The sequence below is a fragment of the Rana temporaria genome, chromosome 4, assembly GCF_905171775.1.
Source record: "Rana temporaria chromosome 4, aRanTem1.1, whole genome shotgun sequence".
NCBI lineage: Eukaryota > Metazoa > Chordata > Amphibia > Anura > Ranidae > Rana > Rana temporaria.
In genome coordinates, this window is record NC_053492.1 from 389,231,926 (window position 1) to 389,251,679 (window position 19,754).

The 19,754-nt window shown below is 42.6% G+C and overlaps 1 protein-coding gene across 1 annotated transcript in view; it reads left to right on the forward strand.

The window, feature by feature from the left end:
- The window catches only part of MRPS5 (mitochondrial ribosomal protein S5), a 164,865-nt gene that overhangs the window by 22,203 nt on the left and 122,908 nt on the right, over positions 1 to 19,754 (forward strand). Inside the window, exon 2 of the mRNA XM_040351106.1 lies at positions 9,989 to 10,135. Within this exon, the coding sequence (XP_040207040.1) occupies positions 9,989 to 10,135 (147 nt within the window). The remainder of the gene's footprint in view (positions 1 to 9,988; positions 10,136 to 19,754) is intronic.

Sequence of the window (19,754 nt, forward strand, 5' to 3'; positions counted from 1 at the left end):
ACCAAAAATATGTAGCAGAATACATATTGGCCTAAATTGATGAAGAAATTCGATTTTTAACATTTGTTTTATTAAGTATGTTTTGTAGCAGAAAGTAAAATATATATAGAGATATACATTTTTAATTGTCTTTTGTATATAGCACAAAAGCTTTATTTGTGGGGGGAAAAGCCTATCAGATGTTTTTTTTTTTTGGTTCAGTGTCGCACGACGCAGTGCCATATCGCAAAAAGGGGGGGGGGGGGTAAACCTTCCAGAGCTGAAGTGGTTAAGAAATGCAGTTATTTTTATTTTATTTTTTATGTCAGGTCTCATCTTGGACTCAACTAGATAACAGCTCCTCCCTCTTTACTCATATATTTTTATTTTATTTTTTCCAAACATTTAAAAAAAAAAAAGTATAAAAATAGGGGACCTTCGGGTGACATGTATTTCCCCGGCACAAATAAATGCTGTGTTCTCAGTAAACTACTTGTATTAATCATTCCTATGGATTCACCCTGAAAACTTCCCATACATACAAAACCCAAACTTGTGTTTAGAGGTCAAATGGATGAAGCAACCATCATTTTATTTTTCTACTTTCACTGCATCAAAAATGGTTGGACATAACCGAGTCTCGGTTATCTGTTTAGTATTAAATGGCTGCCCTCAGTTTATTTCTCCCCCATGACCTTGCGAACCAGAAGCGCGGATAAAAGCACCGCTCTCGCAGAAGCACTTGTAAAATGCTACTAAAAATGTGGAAGCCTGATCTTCTGTATTCATGAAGCTGCAAAAAGTGTTTTACTCAGTGGTTTATGAGCACTTTAGGAAAATAGAGAAATGAGTGGAGTGCTGCCTGGATAGGCGAGGAGTATTTCCAAGCGATCCTTAGGTGTAAAAGAGATGACACAATTTGTCATTCTCTGGGGAAAGCTTGCTAAATAAATCAGTGAATGGTATACAGCCGGGGGGCAAGTGATTTTAATGATACGCTGAAACATTGCATTGGGTGGAAACTGACCGTCTAATGGTTTTATAGATAAACATATGGATTTGATCTGTTTAATAGATATTTTTCTTATCAGTTCTTTTTATTTTTGCAGCAGTCTTTCAAAGCGATTTGTGGCGGATACATTTTCGGAGAGTGGTACAGTAGTGTCATTCAGGAGGTGATGCTGACCTAAACGACCCAATCACAATAGGTTACAGTGGCGGCCCCCTCAATCCAATGCGTCCAACCCCTAATGCAGGACGCTGGACACATGGATTACATGTTCTGCGCCCTCCCAGTTGTGTGACAAAAGCGTATTATCGCTTGCTATTGTCTTCCTGATTCTCCCAGTCAATCGGGAAGCGAGTCCTGTCCTGAGACCAGATTGGCCAGGGAATCCTAAGAGTCCCTGGCCAATCGAGTCTCAGGACAAACTTCCTGTTCAGCCAGAAGGAGAAGCAATTGCCCGGCTCTTCCCCCGCCTCCTAAGTTAAGGTCAGTCCATCTACCGCCATTGGGGATTTGCTTGCGGTGATCGCCGCCTTCCCGTCTGTCTCCCGTGGGGTGCTTGCGGCGATCTCCTTCACCTTCTCGTCCGTCTGGGACACGGCGCAACCGCAATGACGTGGCTCTTTACCCATGTGATCAGCTGTATCCAATCACAGCTGATCACATGTAAACACTGACCGAGTGTGAGAAGAGGAGCATCTCCTCACAGGGGAGACCTATAGAGATAATCGGGGCACTGATGATCAGTGCAGCCCCAAAAGTGCCCAGCAGTGATGCCAGTCACAGTGCTTGTCACTGATGCCAATCTGTGTCCATGAGTTATTACCAATTTGTTCCTATCAGTGATGCCAATCTGTGCCCAGCAGTCAGTGCTGCATATTAGTGCTTCCTCCTCAGTGCCCATCAATGCAGCCTCATCCGCGCACATAAGTGAAGGAGAAAAATTACTTAACAGATTATTATTAGTTTTTAGCGGAACAAAAACCCCCAGCAGCGATTAAATGCCACCAAAAGAAAGCTCTATTTGTGTGAAAAAAAAATGTATTTAGGTACAGCGTTGCATGACCGCGCAATTGTCATTCTAAGTGTGACAGCAGTGAAAGCTAAAAGTTGGCCTGGGCATGAAGGGGGAAAAATTGGCTAGTGGGAAAGTGGTTAAAGCGGAGTTCCACCCAAAAATGGAACTTCCGCTTATCCCACTCCTCACCCCCTTACATGCCACATTTGGCATGTAATTTTTGTGGGGGCTTCAGGAGAAGGGGACTTCCTGTCCCACTTCCTCCTTCCGCCGAGGGGCTGCAAAGGCGATTAAGCTTAATCGCTTTTTGGCAGCCTCTCCCTGTAGGCGATCGCCTAGGACACGTGACAGGTCCTAGGCGATCGCCTGTCCAATCAAACAGCGCGCGCATGCGCAGTGAGTGCCCGGCCGTGAAGCTAAAAGCTGTCACGGCCGGGTGCCCACAGTGACAATGAAGACGCCGGCCGGGGAGGGGGGGAGAGGAGCGGAACCCCGGCCGGCGCGTCGCTGGAACAGGTAAGTGTCTGTTTATTAAAAGCCAGCAGCTACACTTTTTGTAGCTGCTGACTTTTAATAAACATAAATATTGTCTGGAACTCCCCTTTAAGGTATTGATGTTAATAGTACGGGTACAGGGTCTCTTCAAATACAATGAGACTATCCTACTCTCTATTATGGTGCATACATATAAAAAAAATCCAAATGTGACCATTGCTTAAAATGGAGCTATGCTTGTTCACACACACAAAAGGGGAGCTCCCACTTCCTGGTAGGACCGCCGCACTGCGATCTACGTCATTTCCAGACCCTTCTTCTCCTTCTCATGTTAAGCCCTGGTTCACACTGGGTACGATTTGAGATGCGATTTGACATGTCAAATCGCATCTCAAATCGGCGGCAATTGTCGGCAATGGCACTGTCCTAATCAGTGCGACGCCGCATCTGCGATTTAAAAAAGTAGTTCCTGTACTACTTTTTGCGATTTCGGGCCGCGATTTACATTAAATTGCGGCCAAAAACGCGGCGAAATCGCGGTAAAATCGCACATTTTACCGTGATTTTGAATTCGCAGCAGTGTGAACCTAGGCTCAAACTAAAAGCGTGAATGTATTTTATTGGGATTTTATATGATAGACCAACACAAAGTGGCACATAATTGTGAAGTGGAAGGAAAATGATACCTGGTTTTCCCAATATATATATATATTTTTTCAAATATGTGAAAAGTGTGGTGTGCAAGAAAGGGGCATCAGACAACCCTGCATTCGGCTCTGTATGAGTCTTCTGGGAAGGACGTTGTCCTCCGAGGCGGTTCCCTATGCTCAATTCCATTCCAGGCCTATATAACAGGACATATTGTTGGCTTTGAACAGGAGACCACAAGCCCTGGATTACCCCATGTCCTTATCTCCATGGGCACACTTAAACCTAAGCGGGTGGTTGCAGGATCAGAACCTGCAAAAGGAAAGATCCTTCCTCCCGTTGTCTTGGAGAGTACTGACCACAGATGCCAGTCTCTTGGACTGGGGAGCAACCCTAGAGGGGCTCACAGCTCAGGGGGGATGGTCAATGGCAGAACAGAGCCTGCCCATCAACATCCTGGTGTTACAAGCCGTAGGTCTGGCCCTACGGTCCTGGTCAGTGGAGCTTCAGGACTGCCCCATCAGGGTTCAGTCCAACAATGCCACTGCAGTGGCCTATATTAACCACCAGGGTGGTACCAGGAAGTGATAAACTCAGGAGGAGGTGAACCATATATTACATGGGCAGAGAGACATGTGCCAGTTCTATCGGTAGTCCATATCTCGGGAGTAGAGAACTGGAAGGTAGATTATCTGAGCCGCCAGGGAATGGTCCCTACACCCAATCGTGTGTTGGGAAATCTGCCAGTGTTTGGGATGGCCAGAGGTCGATCTTTTGGCATCCAGGTTTGACAACAAGCTACAGCAGTTTTTGTCCCGAACAAGGGATCCCTTGGCAATCGTAGCAGATGCTCTAGTAGTTCCATGGAACCAGTTCTCCCGGGTTTATACTTTCCCCTCAATTGGTCTCCTTCCACATTTGTTGCGCAGGATTCAGAGATGGGGTTCCAGTCATCCTGGTGGTACCAGCCTGGCCCAGAAGGCCTTGGTTCCCAGAGATCGTGAGATTGGCAATAGATGACTGTGGACGCTTCCGTGCTGTCCCCATCTATTGTGTTGTGCTCCTATATTCCACCCCAATTTACAGTCTCTAAATTTGACGGCATGGCTATTGAAGCCAGGGTGTTAAAGGATCTAGGCATCTCAGGACCGGTGGTGTCTACCCTAGTGAATGCCAGAAAAGTAGTGACTAGAAATATCTATTATAGGATCTGGAAATCCTATATTGCTTCGTGTGAAGCCAGAAAATGGCATCCTCTGAATTACTTTTGATTGGGAGAATTCTCTCTTTTCTACAGTCGGCTGTGGAAATCAGATTGGCTTTGAGTACAACATCAGGAGTTAGATTTCGGCCTTGTCAGTATTCTTCCAAAGGCCCTTAGCCTCCCATTCACTGATCCGAACCTTTATGCAGGGAGTAACTCGTTTGCTCCCCCCCCCCCCCCCCCCATTAGGTCACCTACATGTCCTTGGGACTTGTCTGTGGCAATCGTTTGAGCCTATCAAGGAAATTCCATTAGTCTTGCTGTCAAACAAGTTGGCCTTTCTGATGGCCATCACCTCAGCTAGAAGGGTGTCAGGGTTGGCAGCTCTTTTGTGCAGGGAACCATACTTGATCCTTCACCTCGACAGGGTTGTGTTATGACCGGTTCCATCCTGTTTGCCAAAAGTGGTGTCAGCTTTTCATTTGAATCAAGACATTGTTTTGCCTTCTTTTTTTATCTCGGCCTTGTTCGGTGGAAGAGAGACGACTGCACTCCGTGGACTTAGTGCGAGCAGTCAGAATTTATTTGTCTAGATCTGCGGAGATTCGAGGACTCAGACTCCTTTTTTGTTTTACAAGAAGGGGTAGGCAGCTTCTAAGACTTCCATTGTCCATCAATTGGTCATTCAGGCCTAATGTCTGAAACGTAAACCTCCTCCCTTCAGGGTGAGAGCTCATTCTACCAGGGGTAGAATGGAGACAGAGACACAGACTCCTGAGCTGACAGGCAGGGAGGGGGGAGCACAGAGGAGACAGCGGATGACAGAGGCATGTAAACTGACGACGGTGTCAGGGCTCAGCAGCCATGATAAACCCTGGTCCGTTTACAGGAGGGAGGACAGAAACTGGTTGGATCAACCAGGTTTTTTACAGCTTCCATAGGGGCAGGTTAGACCGCACAAGCAGCTGCTGCCATAACCGTGGTATCCATCTCTTCAGGCGGTGGTCCGGTTAAAGATAATGGTCTCTGCGAGGGATTCACCATAGGATCACCAATATCGGTGGCGGGAGAGGGGCTGCAGCTACTCTCCCACGCCCTCCACTGCTTACCGGAGCCGTTGGTAGCGGCGGAGGCGATCGGGTCCTGTCACGCCAGTGGTATGGATACGAGTGAGGGCAAGATGGCCCCAACCATCTCCATACCATAGCTGGGCGGAAGCGACATCAAAATGTCACTTTCGCCCATAGCTCATTTAAGGCTAATTTTTGTTATTTATTTTTTGTAATTTTTTTCAAATGACATTTTTTATTTATTTATTTTTATTAGATTTTAGTCTAAATATGAGATCTGAGGTCTTTTTGACCCCAGATCTCATATTTAAAGCGGTAGTTCACCCTGACCCACATGATGTTACCATCGAGACAGGCATTGTAGCGCGAGCTACAGTATGCCTGTCCCGATTTTTTTTAACCCCGTACTCACCTCGTAGTCGTCCATCGTAGATTTCGGCTCCCGCGGGGAATGGGCGTGCCTATGGAGAGGGAGGATGATTGACGGCCGGCCCTGGCACGTCACTCTCCCCGAAGACAGCCGGAGTAGGTCTCGGCTCTTCACGGCGCGTGCGCACAGGCTATGCGCACGCGTCGTGAAGACCAAGCCTATTTCGGCTATTTCCGGAGAAGCGTGACGCGCCAGAGCCGGCCGTCAATCATCCTCCGTCTCCAGAGGCACGCCCATTCCCCGGTATCTTCGATGGACGACTACAAGGTGAGTATGGGGGGAAAAAATTCGGGACAGGCATACTGTAGCTCGCGCTACAGTGCCTGATTTAAAGGTAAAAGAAAAAAATTTTTTTTTTTTCCTGTCGATAGGGTGAACCCCCGCTTTAAGAGGACATGTCATGTTTTTTTTTAAAAAAAAAAGTGTAAAAATAATTAAAATAAAATAAAATAAATAAGAAAAACATTTTTTTTAAAGAATCCTGTCCGGACGAGCTCACGCACAGAAGCGAACGCATACGTGAGTAGCGCCCGCATATGAAAACGGTGTTCAAACCACAAATGTGATGTATCGCTGCGATCGTTGGAGCGAGAGCAATAATTCTAGCCCTAGACCTCCTCTGTAACTCAAAACATGCAACCTGTAGAATTTTTTTAAACGTCACCTATTGAGATTTATAAGGGTAAAAGTTTGACGCCATTCCACGAGCGGGCCCAATTTTGAAGCGTGACATGTTGGGTATCAATTTACTCGGTGTAACATTATCTTTCACAATATAAAAAAAAAATTGGGCTAACTTTACGGTCTAATTTTTAATTCAAAAAAGTGATTTTTTATTTTTTTTTCAAAACAAAGTGCGCTTGTAGGACCGCTGCACAAATACGGTGTGACAAAGTATTTTTCTAGGGTATCTACGTAATTTTCTAGCAAACAAAAGTGCTTTAAACTTGTAAACACTGAATCTGAAAAAACGGGCTTGGGGCTGAAGTGGTTAAAGGGTATCTACGTAATTTTCTAGCAAACAAAAGTGCTTTTAACTTGTAAACACTGAATCTGAAAAAAACGGGCTTGGGGCTGAAGTGGTTAAATGTAGAAACATATTAAGCCTTTTTTTCTGTTTTTTGGGTGCTACAATTTCTAAATGTGAAAAGCTATATCTATTTGCTTTAAAAGAGACTCTGGCTGTGTACTCTACAGTAAAAAGCAAAAATGAAAAAGCCTTTAGAAATAAACTATCGCAATGTAAAAACAGTACAAAGAGTAGGATTTTGGCATAACTTCTTGGCTAACTTCTGAAACCAAGTATAATATATACACAAGTCACATTATGAATTATTAAAATGTGTATTTGACAAAAATGTTTTTTTTTTTTTATAGCAGACTATAATATGCAAAAGCCATAAGCTGGTAAACAAGCTTAAATGTGTGGAGTGACGGCGGCAGGTAACAAGAGACCAAATTACCATAAATTAACGAATCAAAGACAGAAAGGAGAAGAGAAAATGGCCTACTGCAACCTTCTTTTTTCTGTATACAGTATCTCGCCTAGTATTGTGAGTGCACAAAGCAAATTCTCCAAGCTCTTGTAACTTCTCTTTATAGAAAATACACTGTGAGCCAATACAAGTAGTTTTATAGGGCACCGTGGGCATAAATGACAATGCTGATTGAAGGCTCAAACAAAACAGTGACTTTTACTGAGTATAAAAATGTTTACTTGAAGTCAACCTATGAGCACAGATATATGAGAGCTGCCATTTTCCGATTTGGTTTAAGGTGCAAGCTCCAGAGCTGTTATCCTGAGTTTCTTTTTTTTAACCTTTTATAAACCATGTAAAGTTCCAGAAGGGTAAGTATATTTGTGCTTCTTTTATAGGTGGGCTATTGAGAAAACTGATCTTGTGGCACTTTAAAAGTCCTCACTGACCTATGTAGCTGCAGGCACTGTGGACCTATACTAACCCACATTCATGTTGGAGCAGATCTCAATTCCCATCCGAAATGTGCATGCATTTATGTGCTGCAGCTTTCCCTGACGTAACAGCCCGCCAGTCAACTGGAATGGGTAGGGGTTGATTGTTAGATTGCTTTCTGCTCAATGTGAGAGTTGTGCTTTGCAATGATATTGTGGAAAGTCTTGCATAAGTCTCTTAAAGGTGAATTATAGCCAAAGCTATTTTGGCTATACATCTTATGGGGATCACAGGAGTGCATTTCATTCTGCACCCCTGTGACCTGTTTTCAGCTGACAATATATATATTTATACTCAAATAGATAGATACAGCATCGAGCCAATGTTGCATCAATCCCCCGCCAGTTTTAAGACTGAGAACCGAGTGATCAAACGCCACTGATCGCTCGGTTCTCAGCCTTTAGTGAGCAGACTCAGTGCTGTGCTGTGGAGGGGTGTGAGTGGCTGGCTCAGGCTCTCAGTGGATCACTGAGAGTCTGAGCCAGCTGTCAGTCCAGGCTTCTGGAAGGATCCCAACCATGTGGTCACGGTCTTTTTTTATAGAACCAGTCTTTGAAAAGATCCTGACCACATGGTTGGGATCCGCCCAGAAGCCTGGACTGGCAGCTGGCTCAGGCTCTCGGCGATCCACTTAGAACCTAAGCCAGCTGCTCTCGCCCCTCCACAGCCTAGAACTCCTGTGAGTGCTGAAGGGGCAGGGCAGAGCAGAGAGTCGTTGACTGTCAGTCTGCTGACTAAAGGCTAAAAACCGAGCGATTAGTGGTGTTTGATCACTCGGTTCTCAGTCTTAGAGCTGACGGGGGGTTAATGCAACATTGTATCGATGCTGTATCTATCTACAGTAAAAGCTTGGTTTGCGAGTGTAATTCGTTTCAGAAACATGCTTGTAATCCAAAGCACTTGTATATCAAAGCATTTTTTTACAGGGTATAAAAGAGAAGAGAGGCACCTCTAAAGCCGCGTACACGCGATCAGTCCATGCGATGAGAACGGTCTGATGGACAGTTTTCATCGGTTAACCGATGAAGCTGACTGATGGTCCGTCGCGCCTACACACCATCGGTTAAAAAATTGATCGTGTCAGAACGCGGTGACGTGAAACACAACGACGTGCTGAAAAAAACGAAGTTCAATGCTTCCAAGGATGCGTCGACTTGAATCTGAGCATGCATGGATTTTTAACCGATGGTTGTGCCTACTAACGATCGGTTTTGACCTGTCGATTAGGAATCCATCGGTTAAATTTAAAGAAAGTTGTCTTTTTTTAACCGATGGTTAAATAACCTATGGGGCCCACACACGATCGGTTTTGACCGATGAAAACGGTCCATTAGACCGTTGTCCTCTGTTTAAGCTATCGTGTGTGCGAGGCCTTAGGCCCATTTCACACTGAGGAGTTTTTCAGGCTTTTTAGCCCCTAAATACTGCCTGAAAAACTCCTGCCCTGCAGTCTCAATGTGAAAGCCTGAGGGCTTTCACACTGGAGCGGTGTGCTAGCAGGAACGCTCCAAAAGTCCTGCTAGCAGCATCTTTGGAGCGGTGTGTTTACCGCTCCTTCCCATTGAAAGCAATAGAAAACCATGGTAATACCGCTGACAATGCGCCTCTGCAATACCGCCGCAATTCCAATGGTATAGCGCCGCTATACCATCAGCGCACCTCCCGCCCCAGTGTGAAAGGGGCCTAAGTTTAGCAATAAGTTGCTAATGTTGTACCTTCATTAAATGTAACCATATTGCTACACTTAGAGGCTCCTCTCTTCTTTTTTTATACTCAATTATGACATGACGCTACTCTTATATCAAGACATCGCTTGTATATCCAGGCAAATTTTATTAAAACATTTTGCTTGTCTTCCAAAACGCTCTCAAACCAAGGTTTTACTGTAGTTAAGTATAAATATTTTTTTACATTTTTTTTTTTTTAAAGCCTAAGTATCTCTTAAAAATTTTAAAAAGATATATTTTTTTTTTCCTTTTTTAATAGCGGTTTGAAAAAAAATGTCTGCCTCTTCTTACATGTATTGTGTTTGTCCCTGGACCAATAATATTTTTAAAAATGCATTTTAATGATACAACATTATTAATACTCTGAAATGTTTATTTGACTTTAATTGTTATTGTATGTGATGCATACAAACCTGTCAGGATTTTCTGTCTCCTCAGGTGGGATCTCTGCTCCAGTGATAAAGACCAGCTGCCAATTCCACAGCCTTCGACTCGTACAGCCCACACAAGAAACGTGCTACTTATCAGCTCATCACAGTGTCTCTATTCAGCAAGCAAGATCAGCGAGCAGCTTCTTTGGCAAATGTGAGTGTTTTTTTTTGTTTTGTTTTGTTTCTACCTTTTTGGTTTATTCAGGAAAGTCTGGTTAAAAGATAATATCCTTCTGAAAAATGCCACTTGGCTCAGAGTTATGTTGGCTTCAATACTTGGCGTCACAGATTAGAAAGTAAGCAGATCAGGAACATTAACCACTTGCTGTCCAGGAAATTTTTCACATACGTGCTAAAATCAGCACTTTTTTGTTTTATTTTTGAAAATGATTTAAAGCCCCCAAATATTATATTTTTTTCTGAAAGCAAAGGCCCTGCAGAATAAATGAGTGTATGTTGCTATTTTTTATGTATCGTAACATTTGTACAGCCGTTTACCAAACACAAGTTTTCAGGGGAAAAAAAGACACTTAAATGTAACTAGGGTTGTCCCGATACCGATACTAGTATCGGTATCGGGACCGATACCAAGCATTTGCCCGAGTACTTGTACAAGCACAAATGCTCCCGAAGCTTCATCCGATACTTGTACTGTCGGCGGTGATCAGTGCGTGGGGAAGTTGCAAGCACCGATCACCGCTGATTTTAAAGCAGCTGAAAGCCGCCGTGTATGCCGCCGTGTATCCCGCCGTGTCAGGAAATGTCAGGCTCCTTACTGCTCCGAATGGACAGAGTCAGTAATCACTGACTCTGTCCATTCACATAACTGAAACATTGTAACCTGTGTTTACAAATGTTTCAGTTTATGAATGAAGAGAAGACGCTGTCTTCACTCCATTCATTTTCAGCGCAGCTTAGAAAGGGACAGGGGAACGTGTGTCCCTTTCCCTGTCTCAAAGGGAAGATGTCAGGGGTCTGTTAAGACCCCTGATATCTCACCAAAGCCCCCCAACAGGGCTGAAAAAATAAATAAAGAATAAAAAAAATGATTGTAGAAGAAAAAAAAAAAAAAACACACTGACACGGTCCACCCCCCCCCCTTAAAAAAAAAGAAAGCATTATAAATAAAAAAATGTAAAAAATTAAAAACAAATTGTTAAAGATAAAGAAAAAAAAAACATACTGACACATGTGCCGATTTTAAATTACAGATTAAAAAAAAGTATCGGTACTTGTACTCGGTCTTAAAAAAGTGGTATCGGGACAACCCTAAATGTAACCTCTTTCTTAAACCTCTCCAATCCTATGGAACTCCTTACCCCAATCTGTTTAATTATCTCCTAGTCTGTTAGTTTTTAATCGATCCCTAAAAAACCCTCCCCTTTAGAGAAGCCTATTCTACCCACACCTAACAACTGTATTTTCATTTTCTCCACCTGATCATCCCCCACAGTTATTGCCCTGTGTTCCACCCTGCTAGATTGTAAGCTCTAACGAGTAGGGCCCTCTGATCCCTTCTATAATGTACTGTCTGCCCCCATGTTGTAAAGCGCTGCGCAAACTGGTGACGCTATATAAATCCTGAAAATAATAATAATAATAAAAGATAGTAGTAATAGATACTAAACATGTAAAAATTTACAATTTTGCATGAACCTGAAATGTTGACAAACTGCGTGGTTCAAGGAAAGGAAACTGCATAATCTAAGGAGAGCCTTAAGCTGGCCATTCATGGATCAAAAATGTGTCTGGTTCAGCCGAATTTCAATGTATGGCTACTATAGTTGATAGCTGTGGGTTACCAATAGACAAGGATATTTGGCTTAAATTCTCACATAAGAAAGAAAAGAAAAAAAACACCCCCTGTGGAACATGAATCCCTTCTTTATCTTTCAGGGAAATTGTCCCTCCCTTCCATTTAGAGCTCTTCTCCAGATCTGATCTTTCTTGTATATTTACAGTGGTTCAGCTTTGGCCAATGTAATTATACATATTCTATACCTGAGGGGGACCGTTGGAGAAGACAGTGATACCACAATCTTCTGGGTTCTGTACTGCCATTCATGGAACACTTTTGCACTTTTTTATTAAAGGTATTTTTTGATTGGATGAGGTAGAGAGAAGTGGTGACGCCACAATTCTTCAGTTAGAAGTGTTGGTCCCTTGGCGGTAAATTCTCTATTCCGGTCTGAACACCAGATTGATCCTCTGTGGTCTCCTTTTGGTCATGGCAGCTTCCATGTGTTATAGAGTTCTTCACCTTTATCTTGTTCTGATTTAAGCTTTGGTCTTTTGGATACTTCTGTACTGCAGACAGTCCCCAAATAATTTTTGGGCCTTTCAGTGGCTATTGCTGACCCTTCATTTAGACTGCAATTGTATGTCCACACTGTATCTAGAATCTTGCATCCATCAATGGACGATATATGTATTACATAGATGAGGCATTATTTTTTCCCTCTGCCGTCAGGACCTTTTCTACTCCCACTTGCTGACCCTTTGTTTAGAAAGTTTGGAGATCCCTTCTGTATGTGGCTCTAGGAGATGGATCTGTTTTCCAGCCCCATAGAAGTTTATGGAGTTCTGCTGCACATGCGTAGGAAGCAGGACCCACACTCAGCATTTAGTGACCATGTTGCTGATCTTCGCTTCCCTCTAGCAATCCTCACACATACTAACAACCAACTCCTGGCATAGAAAGTGTCTTGTTGCTAATAACTTATTGGAAGACCTCTTCAATAGATCATATGACCAGTAGGAGCCCCACATAAGTTATTAGTGATGGGAGTCTTTCTGTGCTGGATGCTAACTGCTTGCTAAGATTGCTTAGAGAAGATCAGGAGAAATAACATTAAATGTCAGGTCCCTTCCCCTTGCCGGCCTCTGCTGCTGGCTGGGTGGAATGCACATGGAGTTACATCTGACTTCTCCTCCCAGAGGCACCACTACACCTGACCCTTTCTCTCTCCCTGTTCTCGCCACCTCTCCCACATATGCCCTCTTTGCTGCACTGTGCCAACTCCTGGCACTGCACCAACACATCTCTCCGATCTTGCCATCACTTTACCAATGCACACTTCTGTGCTCCCCACCACTGCAGTGACACACCCTCCTATATTCAGCCCATTTAACAAACAGACACACTTTTGCTGGTAGCCTTTTAAATACAGGAATCCTTAAGAAGTTTTAGCTGGACTAGTTTAATGATTCCACTAGTGAAAAATACTGCAAATGCTTCAGTTTTTATTCTTTTAGAAGTAAAACAGAGAAACATTAATAATGTTTGCATGCCATTATTCAGCTTTTTCTGTGATTGTTAACCCAACCTATTAAATATAATTTTTTTTGCTTTTAGCTGCCTTTTAGGTAGTAAAACCCTGGATGTCTTGCAGTATGTTGGTGCCCCCTAGAGGGCCTTGTTGTAAAGACACTTGGCTGTGAGTTTTGTTTTAAATTGGTGACAAATACACATGCTTCCTAGTGGAAAAATAAGTTCATTGTACACAAAATTTCAGACCTATACAAAGTACACTATCAGAAAGAAATCCCACTTTCCCTGTGTTCTTTTGTGATTCATTTTTATTATATATTTTTTTACCTTAATGCAGACAACAGCATTGCCCCCCTCTCGCTAAACAGAATAATGTATTGATCCAGCGCTGTACCTGATCTCAGTTTTTCTCTCCTCTCCCCCTGCTCTCTAAAACTTGGTTGAGCCATTGGCTCCTGCTGCTGTCAGTCAAATCTTGTGGGGGGGGGGGGGGGGAGACAAGCTGCGCTGTGGTGTGTGTGTGTGTGTCACTAGATGCAAACCGCTGGGCTGGGTATCAAGCCCACATGTGTGCCCCCATGGCTAGCAGTTTACTATGGGGGCACATGGAGAAGATGAGGATCCAGCGGGGGACCCCAGAAGGGGAGGTTTGAAAAACCATTGCACAAAGCAGGCAAACATAGCATGTTGTAAAATAACATATGTAAAAAAAAAAAAGAGCATTTACAATGACTTTAAAGCGATAATAAAGCTTATCAATTGTTAGATGTGATGGCTGCATTCTTTTTATTTGTTTTCAGGCTTTCTTTTATTTTCATCCGATGATCTGGCCAGTATGTCTGTTGTTTTTCAGCAGAACAAGCTGTCCTGCAGATAAAGCAATTAGAGTGTTGAGACAAACTATTTAACACTGACAGTAGTGCTAACAATGATCCGCTTTTATTTATGTAAACCCTTTTCTCCAAAAGGAACAAAACTGTTGATATAACTAATTATAAAGTGTTAGTCGAAGTTCATCTTCAGTTTGTTAGTGTATCAGATTCTGCTAGTGCATCTAACACCCCCTCCCCACGGACTGACAATGCTGTTGTCCAAAGGTACCCCTGTGCTCCTTCATCCAGAGTGGGGGCACTCTAATACAGGAGTTGTGTTACTGGCCAGATTACCAGATAAAAACAGGTGGAAAAAGCCTAAGAAAAGAAAACAAATGCAGCCACCACATATAGGGATTGGTAAGCTGCAATGTATTACATGTTTAGATTTGGATTTATTACAGCTTTAATCATTAGCATTTTTATTGCTTTTCAAAACATGGGTGACTGGAAGGAGGAACTGTTGCTAAGGTACCATGGCACATCAGTGCTTTCACTGTTTTTAACAATTCTCAATCCACTATGGGCATGCCCATCACTGCCAATTGGTGCAACCTCATCAGCGCACATCAGTGAAGGAGAAAAATGAAAGTGATACTAAAGTCTTCTTTTTTTTTTTGTAAAAATAACAAACATGTCGTACCTGCTTTGTGCAATGGTTTTGCACAGAGCAGCCCAGATCCTCCTTTTTTCAAGTCCCTCTTTGGTGCTCCTGGCCCCTCCCTTCTGTTGAGTGCCCCCCACAGCAAGCAGCTTGCTATGGGGGCACTCGAGCCGAGCCACAGTTCCCTTTGTCCATTCGGACACAGAGCCGGGGCCTGGCCCCCTTCTTTTCCCCTTATTGCACTTTTTCTCACTTCCTGTTCTTCTGTCTGTAACGCCACACAGTAATGCAAGGCTTTCTCCCGGGTGTGGAGTGTCGTGCTCGCCCCCTCCCTTGAGGGGGCGAGCAGGAGAGTCAGGACGCTCTCTACGTTGCAGATAGAGAAAGGAGCTGTGTGTTAGTGGGCGTCCTGACTCCTGTAGCCCAAGGGAGGGGGTCGAGCACGACACTCCACACCAGGGAGAAGCCTTGCATTACTGTGTGGAGTTAGACAGAAGAACAGGAAGTGAGAATTTCTCAGAAGAAATAAGGACATTTAAAAGCAAAATGGAAGGATGAGGTAAGTGAAGGACTGCACTAAGGTAAAGGAAGCTATTTAGGAAAACATTTTTTTTTTTTTTTTTTTTTACCTTTACAACCCCTTTAACCACTTAAAGTGGAGGTTCACCCTAAAACAATTATCTAACATTACATCCAGCATACTAACAACATGTACAGTATGCAGGTATTTTTTTTTTTCGCCGTACCTACCGTTATATTGTTGTTTTCCCCCTGGCTTCCGGGTTCTGATTCCTGCGGGACTGGGTGTTCCTTTCCCTGGGTTAGATGATTGATGTCTGGTGAAAAACTTCCCATGGCGCATAAGGCGCATCACCAGTTTTCTGTAAATAGCTGACCTGCGAGTCGGTGCTATACAGCGCCTGCGCCCGCCGTGTAGAGCTGACTGCGCAGGTGCCATATAGAGCCGACTCGCAGATAAAAAAAAAAATTCTGCCTTTACGATCACTTTAACTGTTTGCAAAAAAAATTAAACCCAGTGGTGATGAAATACCACCAAAAAACAACTTGATTTCTGTGAAAAAAGCGATACATTTTTTTGTTTGGCTACAGTGTAGCATGACCGTGCAATTGTCATTCAAAGTGCAACAGCACTGAAAGCTGAAAATTGACCTGGGCAGGAAGGGGGTAAAAGTGCCCAGTAGGCAAGTGGTTAAAGTGATTTCCCAACAGAATAAAGTAGGGACATATGGATGGGTGAATTTGTTTTGAATATTAAAAATTAGTTTAATGGCGTTTTTGGTTTGTGATGCTCAGATGCAGTGTAGTTCCGCTTTAATGTTGATTGAGAAAGTTTTAGTTCCGCTTTAAATCAAAGAAGCGTCGTTGCTGTACAGAGTGTAGTAGCACCGTAGCAGCTAGACAGACTTCAGTTTAATGAAGTCAGATCAATTTGTAAATGGGTTCTGATTGGTTGTTATGTATATCTGTCTTCGGACGCCATCTTTGCAGTGCTTTGTTCAGTAAGCACAATCATTCATTTTTTCTGTGCAGCTATATATTTGGTACGTGCTTGGGGTTTTTTTTTTTTTATTGTGTCTTGTTATCGCAAAGAGATTAAAGACTAAACTGCTAATCGGCTGAGGTGAGATGTGTTATTTTCTGTGCGAAATAAATAAATAAAATCATTAATAGCTGTCTCGCAAAAACATTTTTTTATGTGTAAACAACATTAGTCTCTTGGAAACCCTGCTGTTACAATCTGTTACTTCAAGAGTTTAGCATCTGGAGATATTGGACTAAATTAGTTTTTCATGTATAAAAATAGCTTTTTTTGCTTAGGATTGCAGCAATGCATTATTTCCCCAGTTGCCTTTTTTTTTTTTTTGCACTATTTATTTTTCTGTATTTTAGCTTCCTTTTACCCTTACGCAGCTGTGAGGGGTAACACTGATTTCCACTTGAGCCTCGTACATGACTGCGAATTTCCTCCTGCCAATGAACCAGCTGATAGGACAGATGCAGTGCCGGAGGAGGCATGGCAAACTGAACATGCAGGCAGCTGTAAATAAGTGAACCTGTTGTGTAATTTTAATCTAGTGTTTCAGTAGCTCCTAGAGGCGGTGCACAAGATATCAGTTTTTGCAGGTAATTTTCTATGTTAAAGTGGATGTAAACCCCAAAAATTTTTTTTTTGTTTTTGATGTCACAATGTAGAGTATAAGATTCCCTATCATCTGTGCCCAGTCTTGCCACACAGAGTTAATCCAGCGCTGAGCAATCCTCTTTTAATGTTAAGTGAAAATTAACAGAATTCCAGATAAAAACTTGCCAAATTATAAAGTCCGTTTCTCTGTTCTTGCTTTGTGTTACAGGTTATTTACATATCTAGAGCTTGGACATGTTTATCATATGTTATGTTATGTTTATCATAATATGAGGTGATCCAAAGTTCATTGTATATTACCAGGATATGTAAATAACCTGTAACACAAAGCAAGAACAGAGAAACGGACTTTATAATTTGGCAAGTTTTTATCTGGAATTCTGTTAATTTTCACTGAACATTAAACGAGGATTGCTCAGCGCTGGATTAACTCTGTGTGGCAAGACTGGGCACAGATAGGGAATCTTCTACTCTACATTGTGACATCAAAAACAAAAAAAAATTTTTTTGGGTTTACATCCACTTAAACATGTAAATGTTGGAAAGTAAAATTAATCTTGACTAACTCATGAAGATAATTTTGCAACTTTAACACGTGTTGGTGAAACTGCACATATCATAGCAACTACTTGGTGTATCCAGGTGAATCGTACTGCATTTTTTTCAAGACAGATGGATTTTGGAATTTTTTTTGTTATTATTATCAAAGGAAAACTGACCCAAAATAGTAAAAAAAAAAAACGAAAATAATAATAATTTGGCTGTCTTTCTTGCTATTACCATAACTTATGACAAAGAACAACCCAAAAATGTTGCTTGTCTTGACGATCGCAGCGATACCACATACACTACATTGTCTATGTATTGGGACGCCTGCCTTTACACGCTCATGAATTTTAATGTCATCCCAGTCTTAGTCCGTAGGGTTCAATTTTGAGTTGGCCCTTTCTTTGCAGCTATACCAGCTTCAACTCTTCTGGGAGGGCTGTCCACAAGGTTTAGGAGTGTCTATGGGAATGTTTGACATACTTCCAGAAGTGCATTTGTAAAATGAGGCACTGATGTTGGACGATATGTCCTGGCTCACAGTTTCCACTCTAATTCATCCCAAAGGGTTTCTATCGGGTTGAGGTCAGGACTCTGCGCAGGCCAGTTAAGTTTCTCCACCCCAAACTCACTCATCCATGTCTTTTATGCACCTTGTTTTTACACTGGTGCGCAGTCATGTTGAAACAGGAAGGGGCCATCCCCAAATTGTTCCCACAAAGTTGGGAGCATGACATTGTCCAAATTGTCTTGGTATGCTGATACCTTAAAGGAACACTAAAGGTTCGTTTTTTATTAGATCAATTGATTGCTGTAAGCTAGAGCATTTAAATATCACTTACCTCGTTTTTCCTTTTGACCTCCAAAATACAGTAATCCACGTTTGAAAATGCCATTTTCTGTCTCTCCTCTTCTTGCTTTCCACCAGCATCTGAGCTGTTTTGCATGGTGGAAAGCAGAATGTGCCCCTCACCCCCTCCCTATGACTACAGCCCTGCGTGAAGATGCTCTCTTATCCCTCACAGGCATGGGGGCTAAGCCTAATGGGAACTGTAGTTCCCATTAGGCCGTGATGTAGCAAGAATGAATGCGCACCGTAAACCAGGAAGTCAGTGAGAATAATGATTCAGGAGTGACGGAGGTGAATAAAACAGCTCGATTTCAACAGGTATCAAACTAGTTATAATGCAAAACATTACTTTTTACTTTATCAGCTACTGTCAGACTTTAATTTAAGAGGAAAATATGGCCAAGCCCAACCCCTAAAAACAACCCTACACCATAATCCCCCCTCCACCAAATGATTCGAACCAGTGGACATAGCAAGGTCCATAAAGGTATGGATGGGCAAGTTTGGGGCTGAGGAACTTGACTGGCCTGCACCTCAACCTGATAGAATAGCTTTGGGATGAATTAAAACGGAGACTGCCAGCCAGGCCTTCTTGTCCAACAGCAGTTCCTGACCTCACAAATGTTCTTCTGGAAGAATGGTCAAACATTCCCATAGACACACTTCTAAACCTTGTGTACAGCCTTCCCAGAAGAGTTGAAGCTGTTATATCTGCAAGGGTGGGCCAACTCAATATTGAACCCTACAGCCTAAGACTGGGATGCCATTAAAATTCATGTGCGTGTAGGCAGGCGTTACAATATATGGTCAAAACGTATTGTATGTGTATGCTATTTGTAGCTGGTTATCCATAGTAGGGTCCAGAATCAACAATGCACCTTTTCCTTTTTTTTTTTTTTTGTACTTGCTAAAACACACTGTCACTAAGTGGCAGATGTACTAAAACAGGTGCATACAGAATCTGTTGCAGCCGTTCAATAATAACCAATTGGCTTCAAACTTCAGCTTGTTCAATTATCCTTTGACAATAAAACCTGGAAGCTGATAGGTTTCTATGCAGAGCTGCACCAGATTTTACACACTCCAGTTTTAGTTGATAACCCCCTGACAAAGGCTACAGGTTACAGATAAACGGCTATGGCTTATGTGGGAGGATTTGCATCATCATTGTTTATCACCTGAGGCTTGTCACTTCAGTGGGCGCTTGAGAAGATTTACTACCACGTTTTGTTAAATTGGGTCATTTTTTTATTAAAGTGGATGTAAACCCAAATATTTTTTTTGCTGACACAATGTAGAGTATAAGATTTTCATCTGTGCCCAGTCTTGCCACAAAGAGTTAATCATCCTGCTCTGAGCAATCCTCCTCCTCTTCTTTTTTTTTTCAGTGAGATAAACGGACCAACAGGAGAAAACTATATATATATATCCTATTCGCTTGAGACAGGCATTATTTTTTAATTCCC